This window comes from Nannospalax galili, unplaced genomic scaffold (genome assembly GCF_000622305.1).
Source record: "Nannospalax galili isolate Female #2095 unplaced genomic scaffold, S.galili_v1.0 scaffold182, whole genome shotgun sequence".
Classification (NCBI taxonomy): Eukaryota; Metazoa; Chordata; class Mammalia; order Rodentia; family Spalacidae; genus Nannospalax; species Nannospalax galili.
This window is the reverse complement of record NW_008348662.1, coordinates 115,852-139,461: the sequence shown is the minus strand read 5'-3', so window position 1 is coordinate 139,461 and position 23,610 is coordinate 115,852. Positions and strand designations below refer to the sequence as shown.

Genomic DNA, 23,610 nt, shown 5'->3' with positions numbered 1-23,610 from the left:
ATCTGATTCCCTCTTCTGACCTCTGTGAGCATTGCATGACATGGGTGCACTTATGTGCATGCAGGCAATACACTCATACACATAAAATAAAAATAATAATTTTTTTTAAAAAAAAATATGGTTACCTTCAGAGATGGCACTGCCTGTGAAAGGACATGAGGGAACAATCAACAGGCTGAAGTTGTGCCACCTTTATCTGGGTAGCATGGACATATCTGTATGGAAATCTACAATGTTCTGCCCATAGGATTTGTCCACTCATTGCACAGATGCTACACAGCAATTAAACCTTCCATGAAACCTTGTGATCCTAGTCTCTCCTAACTTCTTCCACCAAAAAGATATTTTTCCCAAGTAGACCAAGAAAAAATATTTAGGCTAAATGTTTTTATATAAGAGATGAAACTGAAAAAAAAACCCCAAACAAACAAACAAACAAACAAAAAACCAAAGGTATGTATGGGTAATATGCCTTGAATGAAAGGGATGAAATATGACAAAAGCCTATAAATGATAAAAATAAAAGATTGGTAAACTTAGCCCTATCACAGATAACCAAAGATCTTAAATTTTTTTTTTTAATTTTCTCATTTCACCCTTGATAAAATCTGTCACCTGTGATCCCTGTCTCTTCAGCTCCTTCTTTGCCTTTACCCCCATGGTTCCTTGTATAACCCTCCCTCTTCCTTTTCTAGTTAAATAGCCTCACTTTACCTATTTCACCCTTGGTAATATCTGTCTCCTACTATTCCTCTCTCTCAGGCTCATTCTTTCCCTTTACCTCTGATTTCTTTCCATTTTCCTGGCTCTTACGGTTACATCAGGACATGTACTCAAATATAAGGATTTCGTGCTAAGATCACAAATAAGGGAGAAAATACATTATTTGTTTTTCTGAGCCTGTGTTACTTCACTTAGTATAGCAGTTTCTAGTTCCATCTGTTTACCTGCAAATTTCATGATTTTTTTAATACTTTATTTATTAGTTTTATTTTATGTGTATGAGTGTTATGCCTGCATGTAGTGCACCCATGTCGTGCAATGCACATGGACAGAAGAGGCTGTCGGACCCCCTGGAACTGGAGTTACGGACAGTTGTTAGCTGCCATATAGGTGCTGGGATTCGAACCTAGGTCTTCTGCAAGAACAGTGTTCTTAACTGTTGAGCCATCTCTCCAGCCCCGATTTTGTTTTTCTTTACCACTGAGTAAAACTCCATTGTGTAAATGTGCCACATTTTCATATCCATTGTTATTAGTTGAGGGATACTTAAGGTTGCTTTCATCTCTTAGCTATTGTGAAAAAAAAAAACAGCAGTAAACATGGATGTACAAGTATTTATGCAGTAGGATGAGTCCTTTGGGTATATGCTAAGGAGTGGAATAACCAGATCATTTGGTAGATTTATTTTTTAGTTTTTAAAGAGTTCTCCACACTACTTTCCATAGTGGTGGCATGAGTTTGCAATCCCATCAGCAGTGAATGAGCATTCTCCTTTCCCCATATCCTCTCCAGCACTTGGTATTATTTGTTCTCTTGGTCTTAGCCAGTCTGACTGAGGTAATATGAAATCTTAAAATTTTATTATTTTATTTTATGTGTACACGTGTATTGCCTCCATATATGTAAGTGAATTCATGTTGTACAATGCTCACAGAAGTCTGAAGAAGGCATCAGATCCCCTGAAACTGGATTTATGGATAGTTGTTAGCCACCATGTGGGTGCTGGGAACCAAACCCAGGTGCTCTTCAAGAGCAGTCAGTGCCCTTAACCGCAGAGACATCGCTCCAGCCCCCAGCCAGAGATCTTTATGTCATATTTTAGGTTTTAATCCCATACTAATTTTTAAATTTTGTTGCTCAGATGATTTTCATTTTGAGCACTGGGAACTCTCTCACTGTAGTTTCTGTGTCCTTTGGACATCCTTCTCATTGTCTTTTGCAGCACTGTCTGGGTGCTACAGGATGTTCCAGGCTTATGGAATATTTTCTTTACTCCAGCCCTAGAATTGTCCTTGATTCCTTTTATTGGAGAAATACAGTTAAACACCAAGAACTGGGTGGTTGTTGTGTTCTTCGCAACAGGTATCAGAGTGAGGAATATGGACTATCTGTGTAGACCTATGCATGCACATATATATACTTTCAGTTATTTCTGTATCTGTCTGTATATACAAAAGGGCTCGTTCTTGCATCTCTGTGATGTTTGACCTTAATGGTCTATTTACCACAACCTAGAATCACCTGGGAGGAGAGTCTCAATGAAAGATCATTTACACTGTGTTGGCCTATGGACATATCTGTTGGGGATTTTCTTGGTTGGTTGAGCTAAGGGAGTGGGAAGATTCAGCCCAAGGAAGGTGGTACCATTCTCTAGGCCTGGGCTTATGAACTGTGTAAGAGTGGAGAGGTGGAGCACAAGCAAGCAAGCAAGTGAGCATGTGTGCACTCCTTCCTCTCTGCTCTTGACTGTGGATGTGACATGACAGCTGTTTAAAGTTCCTACCTTGACTTCCCTGCAGTGATGGACTGTAATCTGGAATTGTTAGCTGAAATAAACTCTTTTCCCCTAAGTTGCTTTTTGTCAGGGCATTTTGTGTCAGCAACAGGAAAACATCTGCTTACTTGTTTGTAATTTCTTCCTCTATGATAAGCTTGGTTTCCATTGTGACCATCCATCCATCCATCCATCCATCCATCCATCCATTGTAAATATGGAATTTCAGAATTATTTACCAATACCCCCATGTTAAAGAAATTCGCAGAGTATAAGTTTATGTCACTTCCTTTGTCTTTAGTCATGCTTTATAATTTTAAAGGATCCTTAGCCATAGTTTTACCATATGTTCTCCATTAATGTTGTGCCGTATGTTTGTAATACAGATTTGTTTGTTAGGATTTTCTTTCTTTGCTGACATTCCCCCACATCCTTGTTGATATTTAATTTTTTTTAATCCTCCAAAGTTTCTTTTTCTTTGAGATAGCATCTCCTGTAGCCCTATGTAGCTGAGGTTTGAACGTCTGATCTTTCTGCCGCTTACCTCCCAAGTGCTGAGATTACTAGTATGTGCCACAATGTCCAGCTTAAAGTTTACTCATTATGACATATAGTTATATGAATTCAGACAATGCATAGAGTCATGTGTCTACCACATCAATACCATAAGAAAACAATTACATCACACTAGGAATGCCCTTGTGTGGCTCCTTTGTAAGCAACCACTCACCCTACCCCACCCTCTGACAACCATCAACTTCTTTCTATCCTTAATTTTTACCTGTTCCAGAGTGTCATGTCAACACAGCCTTTTGGCATGAATAAATACAGTGGCTTGTTGATTTTTATTGCTGAATACTAGTGGATATGCCACTGCTTTTCTGTTCTCCACCTGTTGAGTGGCATCACGGTTGCTTCTTGGTTTCTGTGATTATAAATAAAATGTGAATATTTGTAGTCACAAGTTTTATGTGAATATACATTTTTAATTCTCTAAGATAAATAAACAACCAAGATCCTGGCTTCTGAATTATTTATTTAGGGTACTCAGTTTTGCCACCTGTTCAAGGTACATGGAAGGTAGGGCTTCAAGTATGTGGATATTCTGTCAGTGAAATTAAAAGTCCTTCTCACTGTCCTCACTCTTGTAGAACTTTCATAGGAGGCAACTGAGGGAGTCGGAAGGCAGAGGGAGAGAAGGGACTTCCTTCTAGTTGCTTGCCTCATGTTCTGGCTATAGCATCCCAGCCCCAGCACCAGTAGCACCAGCAGCAGGAGCAGCAACCACTGGTTAATATGGTGGAGGCAGCTGGTCCCAGCTTCCTTGTGGACTCCAGAACCACTCTTTAAAAAATGTTTCTTTGGAGGCTGAAGAGATGGTTCAGTGGTTAAGAATACTTGTTGTTCTTCCAGAGGACCTGGACTCAATTTCCAGTACCCACATGGCAGCTAACAACTGTCTGTAACTCCAGTACCAGGGGATCTGACACCCTCTTTTGACCTCTACGGGCATTGCATGAACATGATGTACTTATATACATGCAAGCAACACTCATGCACATAAAATAAAAATAGCAAAAAAAAATTTGGTCTTTTTTTGAGACAGGGTCTCCCTGTAGCCCCAGGTGGCCTAGAACGTGATATGTAGGCCAAGTTGGCCTTGAACTCACAGAGATTCACCTTCCTCTGCCTCCCAAGTTCTGGGATTAAAGGCGTGCACCACCACATCCAGCTATAAAATATTTTTTAAATTTTTTTATGGATTCTTTGAGAATTTCATAATATATGTTTTGATAATATTCAGACCCCCTCCTCCATCTCCACTCCTACCCTACTAGTCCCCCCAACCCCTGTGACTTCATGTTCTCTATTTTTTTCCTTTTTTAAAAAGTCCTATCGAGTTTGTGTTTCCCAAATGATCTTGGGTGTGAGCCCATTCCCTGAAGTCAACCTTACGTATTTATCTGAGAGAATTAAAAATGTATATTCACATAAAACATGTGACTACAAATATTCATAAAATCTTTACTTATAGTCACAGAAACCAAGAAGCAACAGTAATGCCATCCAATGGGCAGAGAACAGAAAGGCAGTGGTATAGCCATATAATACAATACTATTCAGTAATAAAAATTCAGCAAGCATGCCCATCTCCCCCATCCATGCCGGGATTTTGTCTGGCTTGGGTTTGCACAGGTCTTGTGTGTGCTATCACACTGCTGGAGGTTCATATGTGTAACTACCCTATGATGAGGCAATGCTGCTGCTTAAATATGGCCCACATTCTTATGTTTACAGACTTCTCCAAGTTTGTGAATTATCAGCAATAGCCAGTAGCGCCCCACCATCAAAGATCTGAGGTACAACTGCTGGGGAAGCCCCTCTGAGCTCCCTTCTCCTTTTAGCTCTAGTCCTGGGGGTAGACAGCTCCTACTTGTAATTACCTTCTCTGAATAACCTCAGCCTCCATTTTTGCTGTGTCAGTCTGCCCACGCACTCAATTCCCTCTACTAAATTCTCTTTGATGGAATACCTAGCACGGTTTACATTTGTCCTTTGCCCTTGCATTCTGATATTTAGGGGTATTTTTTGTTGATATTAGAACCAAGTCTACATTAAGCATTTGTGCATGTCTCTGTGTGCACCAGACATTCTCTCTCCTGCTTTCAGATGTGCATGTCTCTTCCCATTGAGCAGACACTATCCCTTGTTCATCAGCAGCTGCTCTTTCCAGGGAAACCATTGCTCTAGGAATATATCCTGGGGCTGAATCTTCCCTCATGACAAGAGCTGAATGAATCAGGAGTCATTAACAGTTTTTAATCCAGTCTTTATTTGTTATATGTAAATATGAATGCAGGCATGATTGTTAAGGCTTTAAAATATATTCATTTTAAGAAAACATTGCTAGCTACATCTTGCTGATGATCTGATATTGAATCTATGACATTTTTGTAGACCCTCTAATCCATCTGAGAGAGTTAAACATCAAATGACAGGCAGGAAACAGTTATGTGACCCACAAGAACAGACTCAAATGCATAACTGAAAATAGAGTACCTTCTGTATGAACTCCATTAAGACTCAGTTATGGATTATAACTTCAGACCAGACAACAACACAAGGGCGGGGGAGAATTTTGTCTCATGAGAAGAAAGAAGGGAGAGGAGGAGAGCAAGAGAAAGACGAAGAGGAGAAAAGAAAGGGAAAGAAGGAAGAAAGGAAGAGAGGGGAAAGGAGGAAAAATGAAGGGGGGAGGGAAGAAGGAAAGACAACTGTAATTCCCAACAGTATTTAAGTGAAGGATGGAACACCGAGGTCATGACTCACAATCACAGAACCCAAATATAAAAATGTTAATGGAGTTCTGTTGACTAGATTAAAAATGTGAGCTTTACAATGTGCAGGCTTTCAGCTAGCTGAGAACTTTTGCCTTAAGATGTCATTCCAAAGAGGCTTGAAGCTTCTTCAGGGATGAAGGAGCAGATTACAAGGACATGGTCTGTGGGTCTCAGCTTCTGAAAATCTCAGTTGTCATCACTCCACCTTCTTATCTAAAGGGCTCTTCCTCAACACGGACAGGTGGTTACAGGAAGTTATGTGGCTCTAGCAGCAACAGGCTACCTCGGTAGTAACAACTGGTTCCAGTCTTCATTTGAGACTCGCAGGTCTCACCATGCAATGTTCCTCTTCAAATATTGTCAAAATCTGTTTGCTAAATTTCTAGGAATTCTCTATCAATTCCCAGCTATTGTATCACTGATGGGCAGCAGAAGCTCTTCCTCAAAGGTCTGATTTCTAGGATAAGGAAGCTGTCTTTGAATCCTTTGGCAAATGAGAAGGAAGAGATGAGACATGCTGTCCTGTTAACCTAATGGGTGTCACAGTGGCTAGATGGCAGGGAGTCTAGATTTGCTTCTCTAGCTTGAAGGGATCTCCCATTGAGTGGCTTTTCTCAAAGTGTCATGTTACAAAAAAAGACAAGGTTTCCAGGGTCCCAGCGAATATGCAAGAAGATGCCGGTCTCAGAATCATGTCGGGTGTGACGTTGATTTGAGCTACGAGCTTATACTTGCAACTTCCTGTTGTGTTCCTGGTGGTACTGGGGATTAAAGCCAGGGCCTTTGAATACACTGGGCAAGTGTTTTACTGCTGATCTGTAACCCCAGAACCTGTTGTGTTTTCACAATCAGATGATGGTGGAGTGATTTGAGGGAGGGAGATTAAATAAACTTCCATTTATAAGAAAGCTTTGTCAAAAAATTTAAGCATCTCCTTATGGTTCATAAAAAACCTATTGGACTTGAAGCAGTGGAGCATGTATATGGTCCCAGCTACTTGGGAAACTGAGGTGGGATCATCACCTGGGCTCAAGAGTTGCAGACCAGACTAAGCAACATAGCAAGACCTTCATCTCAAAAAGATACTGAAGGGGCTGTGAGTTCAGATCTCAGCACCTACAGTGGATAGCTCATAACCACTCATAACTCCAGCTCCAGGGGATCCAACAACCTCTTCTGGCCTCTGTGGGCGCCTGTACTCATGTGCACATACCTCCACACAAACACACATGCACCCACATAATTTTTTTAAACTATTGGAATCCTGGGCACATACTTTCAAACACTTTATTGAGGAGACTTCACACGTTCCAAAGCCCTGCTCTTTGTGGGGGTAGACGTCACACTAACCTGGTGCTTCACTGGAGTTGACAGTCAACATCACAAGTCCGATTTTTTTAGATGTGGAAACAGGCTATCTCTGCAGTCACACCACTTACAAAGGATGAAACCCCAGCTAAGTCCCGTGTCATGCAGCTATAGACATGTTGCACTGACAGTTGTCTCTGGGAGGCAGCAGGCAAACAGCCACTTGATTTTCACTCTGTCTTTACGGCATCTTTGGAAATCTCCCCATCAGGTGAGAAGTCATGTCTCCTCACATTCACCTGGCTCTCCAGCTGGCTGAGGCGCTGTTTCACCTTCATCTGTGCAGCACTGTACTCAGCCAGGAGTCTTGCAAACCTTGTCTGCAGAGTATCCAGGGAGGCCTCCAGGTACTCCACCTTCTCCTCAATGTCCCTGGGGTCTGCCTCGGCCTTGACCAGATCTTCATCAATCAGGTTGTCCTTCATCAGGATCTGCCTACCCTTCTCCTCCAGAGCCTTCTTGGCATCTGGGTATTCAGTGAGGGCCTCCATCAAGTCATCCTTGGAGAGGCAGAACAGGTCTGAGTAGCCAATGCTCCTGATGTTGGCTGTTCTGCGGTTCCCTGACTTGCTCCCCTTTATGTTTAAGATACTGATCTCCCCAAAGTAACTTCCATCACTGAGGACCACAAACTGGGTGACCCCATCATCAGCTACCACAGCCAGCTTGCCCTCCTTGATGATATACATTTCCCTCCCAATGTCCCCCTTTCTGCAGATATAATCACCAGGGCTAAACACAGTGGGACGGAGCTTTAGCACTAGCTCCACCAACAGTCCTGCCTCACAGTCCTGGAAGATGCGGACCTTCTTCAGGGTGTCCAGGTGCACATTGATGGCAATCTCAGCCTTCAGCTTGTCTGGGAGGTTCTTGAGCACTTCCTTTTCATCCACTGTCTTCCTGTTAGCCCATAGATAGTCAAACCACCGGATAACCCGTGTCTCCAAGTCCTTGGTCACCTTGCGGAACTGCATGTACTGCTTAATAGAGTCAATCTTGGCCTGGAACTCTGTTCTTGAAGCGTTCATGTTGGAGATCATGGAGCCCACATTACCCACAATGCTGGCAAAGATCAGAACGCCAACCAGGAAGTCTATGACCACAAAGAGATACTCCTCGTCTTTTACTGGGGGTGGGGTCTCACCAATGGTGGTCAGGGTCAAGGTGGACCAATAGAGACTGTAAATATACTTCCTGGAGAGGCGCCCATACTCTGGCTTGGAGATGTTTGGGTAGACCCAGGAGTCTGTCCCAAAACCAATGAACTTGGAAATGGCAAAGTAGATGCAGGCATTCCAGTGGATGATGATGAGGATGTACAAAACCAAATTCCCTATCCTGAACACATTGGGGTAGTTGGTCCTTGTCTCTGTACGGTCAAAGAATTCAAAAAGTCGGGAAAACTTCAGTAGGCGATTGAATCTCAGTTCTGGGTAGTTTATACCCAACTTTAAATAAGCCAGGTCAGTGGGGACAAGAGACAGGATATCTAGCTTGAAGTGCAAAGTCTTGGTGTAATGTTTCCACAGTCTCTTTGTATCCATTACCATTAAGCCTTGCTCAAGGAAACCTAAGGAAGAAAAAGGAGGTCACTAGGGTACAAAAGGGGACTTAAAAGAAATTTAGTTTTACCATGGCTATAGAAAGATATGCATATCATGATTACACAACACACAGTAACACACACAGAACAGAAATGATTTCCAAACAACCATCTCATTACTGCTAAAATCTTTCTCTGATATTTGCTCTTTATGAATCTTTATTCTATTGATTTTTTCTTTTTTTCTACATGTGCTAGGCAAATTTTATATAACTGAGCTCTATCCCTGGTCCTCTATTCAGTTTAAAAAATATATAGGTCAATTGGGTAACTTTCAACATAGATTGGATAGGGACTAGAGAGATGGTTCAGCAGTTAAGAGCACTGGCTGTTCTTACAGAAGACCCAGGTTCGAATCCCAGTACCCACATGGCAGCTAAGAACCATCTGTAACTCCAGTTCCAGGGTCCGATGACTTCTGTCCTCCATGGGCACTGCATGACATTGGGTGCACTTACACACATGTAGGCATAAAACACTCATACATAAAAAATAAAAATAAATAAATTTATATAAAAACCAAAATAGATTGAATAGTAGGTGATGGCAGAGAATGAAAATTAAAATTTAAAAGTCAAATGGATATTAGAGTTATCTAACTATTACCTGAGATTTGTTTGAAAATCATTCAGGCAAGATAAGGACATGAGACTGGGACCAATGCACCAAGCAGGTCTAAGTAGTTAACTACTGAAACTCAGTGAGGTACATGTGTCTTCCTGATACTGTTCTGTCTGCTTTTGTATGTGCTTGAAAAAATTAATCATAAAAATCTAAAAATGCAAGTTACAGCCTACCGAACTGATCTCTCCAGTTACTGATGGGGCATGACCCACCATTTGAAACCCAGGAGTTCAGAAGTGTTCCTGAACATTACTGTCATCCAGGGGGCTCGAAGGAGAGTCATTTGTAAAGAAGCATATGGCCTTCATCAACTAAGGAGATCTTTTCTAAAATTTATTTTTATTTACGTACATTTTCAACCATGCACAAAAATAGAATAACATAATGGATGTTCAGTGAAATAGTGCTGGGCTTGATTCCCAGAGCTTGCGCCCTGGGCACTTCTACAAGCACTAGTGCTGCCACTGCTGGCCTAAGGCCAGACTTCAAGGCCAGACTGAGGGTAAGAATGTTCTTTTGCTAAAAATGAAAATCAGGTTTCTGTTACATATTTTATATAACAGCCCCATATTCCTCTCAAACCAGTCTTCTTAAACAATTGTCCTTCTTGGGACTGGAGAGATGGCTCAGTGGTTAAGAGTACTGACTACTCTTGCAGAGAACCCGGGTTCAATTCCGAGCACCCAGGTGGTGGCTAACAACGGTCTGTAACTCCAGTTCCAGGGAAATCCACCCCCCACTCTTCTGACCTCTGCAGGCATTTACACACATACAGGCAATACACTCATACAATAAAATAAAAATAAAAACAATTGTCCTTCTGGAATCACAGGGAACTCATTCCAGGACCCCCTTACCACCTTTTCTCCCAAGAAAACCAAAATCCTTAGATGCTTAAGCATCTTTCGTAATATGATGTCATATTTACATATAGCCTACACATATCCTCTTATTCTAAATCCTCTCTAGATTTCTTTTTTAAGATTAATTTTAATTTTAATTATGTGTATGTGTGCATGTGCATGCAAATGCAGGTGCCCAGAGGCCAGAAGCATTGGGTCCCCCTGGAGTTGGGGTTATAGGTAGTTTGTGAGTGTGAACTGCTTGACGTGGGTATTGGGGATTGAATTTGGGTTCTCTGCAAGAGCAGTGCACACTTGTAACCACTGAGCCATCACACCAGCCCTTTCTGTAGATTTCTCATACTACCTAAAACAACAATGCTAAGATGTAATATGTGCTGTGTAGGAATAGGGACAAGGTAAAAAGCCCAAACATGTTCAGTACAGGCATTTAAAAATATTTTGTTTATTATTTTTATTTTATGTGTATGAGTGTATTGCCTGTGTGTATGTAAGTGCACCCCTATGTTGTGAAATGCCCATGAAGGTCAGAAGAGGGCATCTGATCCCCTGGAACTGGAGTTAGGGATGGTTGCTAGCCTCCATGTGGGTGCTGGGAATCGAACCCACTTGAGTGCAGTGCCTGCAGAGGCCAGAAGAGAGCATCAGATTGTCTGGAGCTGGTTATATGCAGTTGTAAGCTGCCCACTTTGAGTGCTAGAAACCTAACTCCCATCCTCTGGAAAAGCATCAAACACTCTTAACCACTAAGCCATCTCTCCAGCTCCTTAGGGGAGTTTTAACATGTAAAGAACTGAAGAGGATGATTAGCTTTCAGAGATTTTTTTCTGATGTGCACCAATATATGCTCGAAGCTAGTGGAGGCCCTACTTATTGCTTCTAAGATTTTGGAACAAAATCTGTACCCTTGTGGTCAATGTAAACAAACCAAATTACAGCAGTAAACCACATGCAGCTTCAGGGTCCACAAAGCATTTCAAGTACATCTTACTTTCTTGTTAAAACCAGTACATGACAAGCAGCAAGGCTTGTTAGCACCACCTCACTGATTTAGAAACCAAGGCCCTGAGTCCATGTTCAGAACTCAGCCATGACAGACCGGCCACCCCTGCTTCCACACTTCAAAACTTAGAAGACCTCCAACACACAGCTTGAGGTTAGCACACTCACCTGTTCGGGCTCGCACCATCATGTCCACAACATAGAGGACATCTGCTGAGTAGTCCAGGACCAGCCATAGCATCAGATGCTCAGACTGAAGTTCATCAAAACAGGCCCTAAACAAGTCAAATGTGAGACGTGACATGAGAGCTGAGTGTTAGAGCATGGACCCTTCCCCACCCTGTGTTGTGGACTGGGCTCATTTTATCCAGTAAATGTGGATATGTGGCAGAATCACCTCAGGCTCAGAGAAGCTATGCTGTCTATCATCATGGAGCTTCTAAGAAGAAGAGCTGGGGAACTGGTTATGTAGAGTGAAGACTGATGATAGAGCTCAAACAGATAGATAACCCCTTCTTTACCTTGAGAGAACAGCAATGTAGTTAGCTCTGCTCAGCAGCTTGCACACTGCAGACTTTCTCAGAAATGCCCCAAGCCCCGTTGCCTACCCAGAAGGAGCCCATCCTCTGCATCTGTGCCTGGCAGCATGTTTAGAAGTGTTCCAAAGCCTCTGCTTAGGAGACCCAAAAACCCATAACTTACCCTCAGAGAACAGTGCTTTTCCTACATCCCTACCCTATAGCATGCTCACTCAGAAACATCCCCTGCCCTCTCAGAAGAACAATGATTAGTCCTATCTCCTCTTCATGCAACCCAAGTATGGAGGTCTCAGAGTGGCAGAACCAGCATCCATCTCAAGCTCAGTCCTATCCCCATGGTTCAGAGCATCCTTGGGGTCCTCAGTGACATGGTCTGATTTTATAGATGGAGAACTGGAGGCAGAGGATCTGTATGGTGACTAGGAAGAGAGACTTTCTCTATTCAGACTAGTTGCCCCTACCCCTCCTGTCCTTCCACTCTGGCCTCTAAACTGCTGTGCCTTTCCCCATGCTAACCTGCACACAAGCAGACACCAGTTATAGAAGACTGGCAGGGCGATGACAGTCAGCCAGCGGTAGTAGATGTTGCTGGAGGGGTCTACCACAATGGCATCTTTCTTCCCTCTGGAAACACAGACATACATTACAGTGTGTGAAAAGGTTTTCGAGGGATTTAGAGACCATGATTAACTTAAAAACGAGGGAAATTTCAGGCCCAGGCTAAAGAAATGGAAATCACAACTGGGTACTCTCAGTTCCAGGGTGTCACATGGGGCACCACTGTGGGGAGACAGGCTAGACTTGGAGGTCCTTCTCTCCCAGCCCATCTGTTGCTGCTGACTGTAGAATCATGGTGTTCTAGCTTGTTTTTCCAATGCTGTAACAAAATACTCTGGCCAATACCAACTTGGGGAGGAAAGGGTTTGTTTTATCTTACATCTCCTGGGTCACAGTTCATCAGGGAGCCCAAGGTAGGAACTCAGGGCAGGAACCTGGAGGCAGGAGCTGGAACACAGGCCATGGAGGAATGCAGCTTACTGGCTTGTTCCCATGGCCCTTGCTCAGGCTGCTTTCTTATGAAACACAGGCCCACCTGCCCAGGGGTGGCACCACCCACAGTGGGCTGGGCCCTCCCACATCACTCAACAATCAAGAAGATGCCACACAGACATGGCCACAGGCCAGTCCACTAGAGGCAATTCTCCAATTGAGGCTCCCTCAACCCAGGTGTGTTAAGTTGACATTTTAAAGCTATCCAGTACACATGGTGATGATATTTCCACGTACTGTGACAGCATTCTTGCCCTTAGGAAAGGCAGCATAGCAATGTCACCAAGGGAAAAATGGAATCTCAGGGAGAGCTTTGAAGAAATGCCAAGTTCCCAGGGACCTGGCAGGGACCATCCCAGGATGGATCATCCTTCTCTAGAACTGGGGCTAGAAGTGTGTGCCTGTGAACATTGTCCAGTGTCTCTGAAGCAGTTCCACTCAATTGCCCTTCGAAGCCCTGGAGTGCATCCTGGGGAACTCTCTTCATCTCTCACTGCATTTGTAATAAGAAGTTACTGGTTTCATTATTACTATCTGTAATTCTAGAGGTATGAAGCAAACTTCCCCATTGAAGAGTATCTTGAGAAATTAGTGACTCAGGCTATTGTTCTATAAGTTATGAGCTATTTCCATGAGCTCCTGGGAAGTCACATCAGCCTGAGACCTGAGACGTTTTGAAGCAATTGGTTACAAACTGAAATCCACATATTGGGGGAGAAATTTCATGCAGGGTTTTAGAAGTCACATGTCAAACTTTGGTCTGAAGGAACGGTTGTATCCTAAGCTTGTTCTCAAAACCTAGATCAAACGAAAACCTATATCTCAATGGGAAAGCCATTGAGTAGAGGGGAGGCAAAATTCATAGAGGTTGGAACAGGCTGGTGACACACAAATAGATGGTTCTTGGCTCATAGGGATTTCACTTACTAAGGTTTGACTTCATGATGCTTTGAAAGTGATGTGCACTCCATAGAAACCTTATCTTGAATTTTGACCCCTTGCTGGGCTAGTGATATGTGGTCCAATCTTCTTTCCACACTGGGCATGGTAGCAAGCCACAGCTCCTGGTTGGCCTAGAACTTGCATGGTTACCACGTATAACATAGGCTTGGTGTTGTAGGAATCAGCCCCCTTGGAGGCTAATATGAGTAATCTGAGCACATTTTAGGTAGGCTATGATAAATTGAGATACATAGTGTGCTGGATAGCTTCAGTTGTCAACTTGACACACCTGGGTAAAAGGAACCTCAATTGAGGAACTAGCTTCATTGGATTGGCCCATAGCCATGTCTATGGGGTATTTTCTTAATTGTTGAGTGATGTGGGAGGGTCCAGTCCACTGTGGGCGGTGCCATCCCTAGGCAGGTGGTTCTGTGTTGTATGAGAAAGCAGGCTGAGCACAGGCCAGAGAAGTAAGCCAATAAGCAGCTATCCTCCATGGTCTGTGCTCCAGGTTCCTGTCCTGAGTTCTTGCCTTGGTTTCCTTTGATGGATTGTGAGCTGTAAGACAAATAAGCCCTTTACTCCCCAAGTTGGTTTTGGTTAGTGTTTTTATCACAGCAATAGAATAGAACATATGGTGAGTTAGGTGTATTTAAATGCATTTTTGAATTATGCCATTTTCAATTTAACATGGGTTTATTGGGAATGTGGCCTCAGAGTCAGTCAAGAAGCCTTTTTATCAGTGAATCTCATAGCCATCAGAGGCCTGTAAGCAAGGCCAAGTTCAAATGTACACTTAGTGACTGCTGGACTATGGAGCTGTTCCATCTTCATCTGCAGGGTGATCCTGGCAGAGGATCTACTGAGCACAAGGCAGGCCTCCCTTTTCCATTGAACAACTGAGGAAACCAAGGTGAAAGGTAAAGATTTTGCCCGTTGAATTGTCAAAGGAGGGAAACTGATTCCTCTCTTCTATACTCTGCAAGGTTCGGGTTGTGAAATAAATGTCTGCTAATTACACATTTACTGAGGAAGACCAGCGTGCTCTCACCCAGTACTTCCTAAGGAATTGACTAAAGACGTGTGCGAATATACCTAGAGAAGAAGAAAAATCACTTCCATTATTCACAATGAAAACTACAAGAAGCTAATCACACACTCATAGAGCCATCACAAATAATTGAATTCTGTGGGGCCACCTAAAATGGTACTGTGGAAGAAAATTCAGTGACATGGGAAAATTGTTCTTAATATATTTTTTAAAAAATTGTGTGTGTGCGCATGTGCATGCACTCCCATGTATGTGTGTTTGCATGAGTACAGTGCTTGCAGGGGTCCAAGACATCAGATCTCCTGGAGCTGGAGATGTGGGCAATTGTGAGCTACCTGATATAGATACTGGGAATCAAACTTGGGTCCCCTGCAAGAGCAATGTGCACTCTTAACTGCTGACTCATCTCTCCAGTCCCTGTTCCTGATAGTTTCTAAGTTAAAAAGCTGGAGAGATGGCTCAGTACTTAAGAACTCTTGCTGCTCTTGCAGAGGGCCAAGATTTGGTTCCCAGTACCCACATAGTACCTCACAATGGTCTATAACTCCAGTTCTGGAGGATCTTGTGCTCTCTTCTGACCTATACAGGCACCAGGCCTGCACATGGTATACATACATACATGCAGGGAATACTCATACACATAAAATAAAAATAAATAGATCTTAAAAATAAATAAAGGTAGACTACAATGGTCACAGGTGGTCATGCATACCTGGAACCCTAGCTCTTGAAAGGCTGAGGCAGGGGGATTAAAGTCAAACCCAGCCTGGGTTACATAGACTACTCTGTTCTAGTTTGCTTCTCTGTTGCTATGATAAACACCATGACCGAAAACAACTTGGGTGAGGAAAGGGTTTATTTCAGTTTACACTTCCAGGTATAGTCCATCAATGAGGGAAGTCAGGGCAGAAACTCAAGGCAGGAACCTGGAGAAGAAACTATGGAGGAAGCCAGTAGCTCAGGCTCCCCTTGCTTTCTTATACAGCCTAGGCAGGCCCTAGGCTGCCTAGGGATGGTGCAGCCCACAGTGGGCTGGGCCTCGCATATCAATCATTAATCAAGACAATTCCTCACAGACAGTCTGATCTAGGCAATCCCCCAATTGAGCTTACCTCAGAAAACTCTGGGCTGTGTCAGGTTGACTGCTGAAGCTAACTAGGACACTGTCTAACAAACTAAACCAAACCAAGATAAGACTATAAAGGAGTTGAAAATAATAGTTGATGGGGGCTGGAGCAGTTAAGAGCAATGGCTGCTCTTTCAGAGGACCAAGGTTGGGTTCCCAGCACCCACATGGCAGCTAACAACTATCCATAACTCCAGTTCCAGGGGATCTAATGCCCTCTTCTGACCTCTGTGGGCATTGCACAGCATAGATGCATTTGTATACATTCAGGCAATACACTCACATACATAAAATAAAAAAAAATATTAAAAAAAGAAAATAATGATTGAATTCATTTTGTACGCATTGCCAGAACAAGTGGTTTAAAACACAACCCTATTGTTTTGCAGTCCTGTAGATCAAAAATCAAGCAGTCCATCTAAGCATTATTTACCTCTCCTCTCACTTCCCCTCTATAACCCACACTTACTTCTTCACCCATTTCCTCCTTAATGACACCTGTCTCCTACTATCCTCCTGTTTAGAGCTCCTTCTTCCCCTATAGCCCCAAGGTTCATTTCCATTTTCCTGGCTCCTGCAAATAAGAAGTCTTTAGATTAGTTTTATAATCAGTTTTGAAGTCAGGAAATGTAAGTTTGAACTGGCTCAGCAAACTTCCCCAAGTTACTCCATTTTGTTCAGAGCCATTTTAGCAGCAACTTCGCTCCACACCAAAAGGAAAAGGGGGGCAACCTTGGGCCTTGGAAAATTGCCCTAGCCATGAATCATGGAATGTGCTAATTCCAGACATTATACATCTGGCTAACCAGCTTGTTTTCGCTTCTGTAATCTGCTTGCTATCTTGGGTCACCTTGACACAGGGCATAAGACCACCTTGTTATCCTGTTATTGTCTGACCACCCGGTAACTGCTGATTTCAGCTTTCTTACTGTACTTGTTATGGCTAGGACGTTGACTAATTTTAAAATTACAAAGTTGATTGCCAAGTTATATGACTGTATCACTTGTCTGTATAATGACTGGCTGTTGATTAATAGAGTCAAAATTCTGCTATGTTGTACAAACCTGATTGGTTCACAAATGTCCTGTTTTAATAATAATTCTGTAATTCTATAAAAACTCTGACCTGACAATCATCAGAGCTGCTTCTACTCCCGAGATAGACAGCCGGGCCGGTCGAAAATTAAAATTTACCTTGCTACTTTTCTTAAAGTGGTGTTGGTGATTTTTTTTACGAACTCTGTCCTATAACAATTTCTCCAACCTTGCTCTTGGTTTTCAGTATTTCTTTGCATCATGTAATAAAATCTTTGTTTCCATTTTTAAAAAATCAGACTCTTCTTAATTTCAAAAGAAACAGCCTATATGTGATCTCGATTAGGACTGTGTTGAATTTGTTTTGAGAAGTAGTGACCTCTTGACAATTCATGAATGAGGTTTCTCTATATATATTTAGATCGTCCTAGTAAGTTGTAGTATGATGATCTCATACTTCTTTTGTGACTCTATTGTAAAGTGTTTTTTGTTCTTTTGATGGTATTGCAAATGGAAAATCAAATGTTTATTTCCATGTTTACTGTAGTAAATAAATGAGTGTTGCAAATTAACTTGCATCCTGTAAACTTGCTAAATGTATTCATTATTTGTAGTAGTCCTGTAGGGTTTTTGTAGATAATTATCACCTGAAGCAGAGGTTTGCTTATTAATTTTTTTTATCTTGTCTTATTGCTAGAGGCAAATACCTTTTTTGTTGTTCAGGATCTTAGAGAGGATTCTTCAGTTTATTATATGCCTGTGAGGTTGAGGAAATATCCCTTCATTTTTTGTTCTAGTTTTCTGAGCTTTTTTTTAAATTTAATTTTTTGTTTATTTTTACAAAAACTCTACTGAGAATTTCATACATAGATATAAGGTGTTTTTATCAAATCCATGCCCACTCCCTCCCCTCCAACATTTCCTCCTCTGAAGAGTTAACCTTAAAATGTTTTAAGGATTAGACACAAGCTCCCAAATACTTTTAACATTTTTGGCCTTTGGAACAGAGTATGTTGCTAACAGGCCCAAGGACACTTTGACTTTTAGCCAAGAAACTGGCTACTTTGCTTTGGGGTCTTTTTACCCTAACTGCCTAGCCAATTCCTACTTCCTATTCTTATCACGCCATCCTCTGAAGGGGTTACCCAAATTGCCAATAGGGAATAAAAGAGAAATCTATTTCCTCAAAGTCCTATTGAAAAAATACACATATAATATATATTTGAGTGCATGTGTATAGCTGAAGGCTATATAACAAAAAACACAGTGCCAGGCTGGAGAAACCTCCCTTCCAGTTGTTGGTTAGGGTAGTCCAAGAGACTCTCAAAATCACATAGGCTATTGCCATAGCCCTTGATTGGCACCCAGAACTTGAAGGTAAGACCCTACTGCTGAAGATAGGCCATACTTCAGACACAGGACTTGGAGCAATAAAACTGGAACTGACCTGGAAGTCTCTTGTAAAGACTAACTTTTGTGGTACCATGCAAGTTGCCAAGGGAGAAAACCAATCAATGGATCTACACAGCTGTAAAGCCTAATAAACAGCAATGACTGGCCCAGAAAACTATCTCTATTGGTATAGTCATGGCACTTTTATCCTGGGAGTAATCAACAACTGTCTAATTGAAATTAAGGCCTGCTCAATGGAAGGGAACTCATGTGTAGTACTGCAAAAAAAAAAAAATAGGCATAGATCCTAGAAAAAAAAATCATAGATCCTAGAAAAAATCCCTACTTTTGCTACATCCCTAGACCAACATAATTTCTTATTGTATTCTAAATATGCATCATATTTACAGAGAAGTGTACCTCTCACCTTTTATCAAATAAGCTTCTTTTTGCAAGAGATTAGAGGCTATTACAGAGTTCCACAACTGGTCAAATGCAGAGAATAAGTGTCTGTGAGATGCTTAACCCTAAGTGACACATTCTCAATGCAACCTCTACACCTAAGATGAATACATCTCTCAACTCTCACCAAAGAAGTTTCCTTATGCAGCAGATGGTGATTAACGCAGAAACCCACAACTGATGACTGTACAGAGAACAAGAGGCCACAAAGTGCTTATCTATGAATAGGACACCTAGTTCAAACTTCTGCCTCCCAAAGCTCAGGGATCATTGCAGAAGGGGGGGCAGAAAGATTGTAAGAGCCAAAGACGGTGGATGACCACAAAGAAAGGGAGTTTTCCAGACAGCTGGTCAATTACTCATATGAACTCACAGCAATGGTGAGAGCAGGCACAAGTCCCATGCAACCTCAAACCAGGAAAAATCCCAGCATAGACATGGGGAAGTGGGTAAGAAATCCCAACCCAACTTGAGGAAATTTTGGCAACTGATGGCTGCTGGGAAGGGTAGACATAGTCTCTTTGAAGGAGTCTTTCAAGGGACTCTTGGTAGGTTAACCAAGCTCCAGTGGATGGACCCACACTGAAGGATATTTGGAGACACAAATCAGACTCTACAGGCAGATAGGAAGAGGGTCTAAATATTATCAGTTTGTGTGAAAATTGCAAAAATTCAATAAAAATTTTTAAAAGACTTCTTATTGATGTAAAGAGTGGAGAAATAGATAACTAAAAATAAAGATTTGTGAAATGTAAAAAAAAAAAATCAAGCAGGGTTCTCACCAGAGTGAAAGCAGAGCTATGATATTTTTTGGAGGCTTTAGAAGAGAAAAAAATTCTCATTTGCACCTCATTTGTGGTGTTGGCAGGATTCAGTTCCCTGTACCTGTAGCAGCAAAGTTCCTGTGTTCTCACTGGCTTTAATGTATGGCTATTTCTAGCTGTGGCAGGACTGACAGAGGGCTCAATGGGTAAAGGCACTTGCTGCCAAACTTGGTAACCTGAGTTCAGTCCCCAGGACCCACGAGTTGTCCCCTGACCACTACATGTGCACTATGTACCCACTCACATGCACATACACACACACACACACACACACACACAATAAATGAATGAATAAATAAATAAGTAAATGTAATTGAAAAAAAGATGTTGTAGGGCTGGTGAGTCATCTGTTAAGAACACTGATGGCTCTTACAAAGGACCCAGGTTCAGTTCTCAGCATCTACATGGAGGCTAACAACTGTCTGTAACTCCAGTTCCATGGGATCTGACAGCCTTTTCTGGCCTCTATGGACATTGTGTGCACAGATGCACTTATATACATGCAGGCAAAACACTCAGACACATAAAGAAAAAATAAATCCACATTGTAGTAGGGTTGGAGAAATGGCTGTGGGGGTCGGGGGGTGGATAAAGTGATTGCTGCACAAGAGTGAGGGTCAGAGGAGTCTGGATACCTAGAACCCATGTTATAACCAGGCAGATGTGCTGGCTGCCTGTAATCCCAGTACAGTGACAGGGGATCCCCAGGGAAAGCTAACTAGCTAGACAAGTTACAGTCAGTGAGGAGCTCTACCTCATAAAATAAAGTGGAGAGCAATCAAGAAAGGCACCTGACTCAACTTCAGGCCTCCACATGGATGTGTACATATGTGTACAGCCCATCCATATGTAAACACACACACACACACACAAATAGGAGGAGGAAGAGGAGGAGGAGAAGGAGGAGGAGGAGGTTATATTCCTTGGTTTATATCACTGTTTCAATCTTCAACATGGGCCACCATGGCCCACTCCCCTGGGAACCTCTCCTACTTGTCTCATTGCTCTGATGCATACTTCACCTCCAACTTGTGCTTTAAGGGCTCATGTTATTGCACCTGGCTCACCCTGTTATTCTAGGATCTCTACACACCTCAAGATCCTTAGAGTGAATCATATTTGTAATGGCCTCTTGTTGTGTAAAGTAATTTATTTACAGGTATTCTAGTTTCTTCTCTGTTGCTGTGAAAAACAAAACAAAACAAAAAACCCAACAACTCTTAGGCTGAAAGTGATTTAGGGGAGGAAAGGATGTATTTGGCTTAGACTTCCAGGTCACAGTTCATCATCAAGGGAAGTCAGGGCAGGAGCTCCAGCAGAAACCAGAGAGGAAAGCTGCTTCCTGGCTCACAGGCTTGTGCTTTGCCAATTTTTTGGTTTTTTTCTTTTCTTTCTTTCTTTCTTTCTTTCTTTCTTTCTTTCTTTCTTTCTTTCTTTCTTTCTTTCTTTCTTTCTTTCTTTCTTTCTTTTTTTTTAAATAGAGCTCAGGACCACTGGCCCACAGAATGGTGCTGCTCACAGTGGGTTGGGCCCTCCTACACCAAGCAACAATCAAGACATACCCCTCCCAGACATGACTACAGGCTAATCTGATAAGGAAAATCACTCAATCAAACTCCGCTTCTCAGGTGATGCTAGGCTATAATCAAGTTGACAGTTAAAGCTAATAGGACAATAGGTTCTGAGGATTTGGATGGTAGATACCATTTTGGTTTTTTTGTTTGTTTTCTTGGCAATGGGGATTATTCTGCCTACTGAGCCATGAGTTATCCAATATGTATTAGATGAGCAGAATCTACAAAGCACTGTTCTAAGCTCTTTATATATATATATATTAGTCTTCATATAACTCTATAAGGCACTGTTACAATTCCAATTTTGATTTTTTTTTTGAGACAGAATCTTATGTAGCCAAGGCTGGTCTCAAATTCACTATAGTTGAAGATAACCTTGAACTTCTGATCCTCCTGCCTTACTGAGTGTGAAGATTGTTGGCATGCACCACCACGTCCAGTTTTTGTGGTGCTGGGAATTCAACCCAGGACTTCAAGCATGCTAGGCAAGCATTTTTGCTGACTAAGCCACATTCCCAGCCCAATGTCTGAGCTTATCATGTATGGATTTGGGTTTATCATCCATTACCTTAAAATAGGGAATGTGAAAGCTGAGAAAGTGATATGCAAAAAGGTCTGGTAATTTGTTCAAGGTCACAAAGCTCTTAGGCAACTACATAGGAATACAAATGCTTTTAATCAGTACATGTATATAAATATATATTAAAATAGACATATATATTTGTATCTACCTAATCTGCTCAATATATGCCTAGAAATTTTTGGAGGTATATTAATGTATTAAAGGGAATTATCTCTTACAGCAGGATTCACTATTAACATGAGCCGTACTTTTTTTGTATGTGTAATCTCACAGGTGCTTTTCTTGTCTTCCAAATTTTTAAAAATGTGGTGGTGCACGCTTTTAGTTCCAGCACTCGGGAGGCAGAGGCAGGTGAATCTTTGTGAGTTCAAGGCCAGCCTGGTCTACATAGTGAGTTCTAGGCCTGTTGGGGCTACAGGGAGATCCTGTTTCCAAAAGACCAAAAAAACAAAACAAGACAAAAATGTGTGTGTGTGTGTGTGTGTGTGTGTGTGTGTGTGTGTGTTATATGCACATGGAGGTTAGAGGAGGACATCAGGTATCCTGCTTTATCACTCTCTACCTTATTCTCTTGAGACAGGGTCTCTCACTGAACCTGAAGCTAGGCTGGTGGCCAGCCAGTCCCATTGATCTTCTTGGCTCCACTCTCCACAGCACTGGAATTACAGGCTTGAGCAAATATTCATAGCTTTTTCTTATGTGGGTTCTGGGGATTTGAACTCAGGTCCTCACGCTTGGATAGCAAGTACTCTAACCCACTGAATTGTTCTCCCAAGCATAACCCTTCCAAGTTTTGGCAATGAATATATTTTAGAAAGGTACTTAATTCAACTTAAGCCCGAGGCTGTGTCTACAAAGGAGTCCTTAGGTATGGAACTGCAAACTACTTTTGTATAAAAACTCACAGAAAACCTCATTTAACAATGTAGCCTTGACACATAGTTGAATCTCAGCCAGTCATATCATGGCAGCTGAGTGTCACTAAGTCACAGGTGGCCAGCTGGTCAGCTGATTCAAATAAGGCAAAGTGGGGTGGGTGTGGTGGTGCATGCCTTTATTCCCAGCACTTGGGAGTCAGAGACAGGTGGATCCCAGTGAGCTGGAGGCCAGCCTGGGTTACATAGCGAGTGCTGAGCTCTAACCAACTGAATTGTCTTTGTAGCTTGTAAATAAATGCCCATAAATGCTGCCTGATTGTTACAAGCTGCAGTGCTGAGATCTTGTTTGGGTTTTGTGGGGTTCCAGATTCTAGCATTATGAATAAAATACAGTTGAGGCATTTAAAATAATTTTATGTTTAAAAATTTTTTAAATCATTTTTAAAAATTTTTAATAACTATGTGATTAGAAGAAGCATTTCATTACAGTTTTAAATATTCAGTAACGCACTCCAGCACAAGAGTATATCTCTTCACAAGTGGGTGCAAGTTTCTAGGTTCACAGTTGAATTAATACAGTTATACAATATTGAACTCAGTATAGGCCCTGTAAGACATAAAATTGAATGAGTTTTTAACCTTTAAAAAAGATCTCCATTTCATTTTAGAATATATTGTTCCTTGCAGTAAAACATTGTTTTTGCTACTAACACTGAGATGTTGGCACATGCATCTCCAATCTGTACGTATCTAGTACTAGTCATAATCAGTTACACTAGGGTCCTTGGTACCTGTGTATGTCTATAAAGTCATCAGGTAGATTTCAATGGTAATGTTTATCACCTCTACTAATTAA

The 23,610-nt window shown here is 41.8% G+C and overlaps 1 protein-coding gene across 1 annotated transcript in view; it reads right to left on the bottom strand.

Moving 5' to 3' along the window:
• Positions 1–7,108: 7,108 nt before the first annotated feature.
• Cnga3 (cyclic nucleotide gated channel subunit alpha 3) overlaps positions 7,109–23,610 on the bottom strand; it is a 57,700-nt gene continuing 41,198 nt past the window's right edge. The window contains exons 5-7 of the mRNA XM_008845827.2: positions 12,354–12,461; positions 11,467–11,573; positions 7,109–8,776 (exon numbers count right to left, since the gene is read on the bottom strand). Coding sequence (XP_008844049.1) covers positions 7,377–8,776; positions 11,467–11,573; positions 12,354–12,461 — 1,615 coding nt within the window. The 3' untranslated portion in view covers positions 7,109–7,376. The remainder of the gene's footprint in view (positions 8,777–11,466; positions 11,574–12,353; positions 12,462–23,610) is intronic.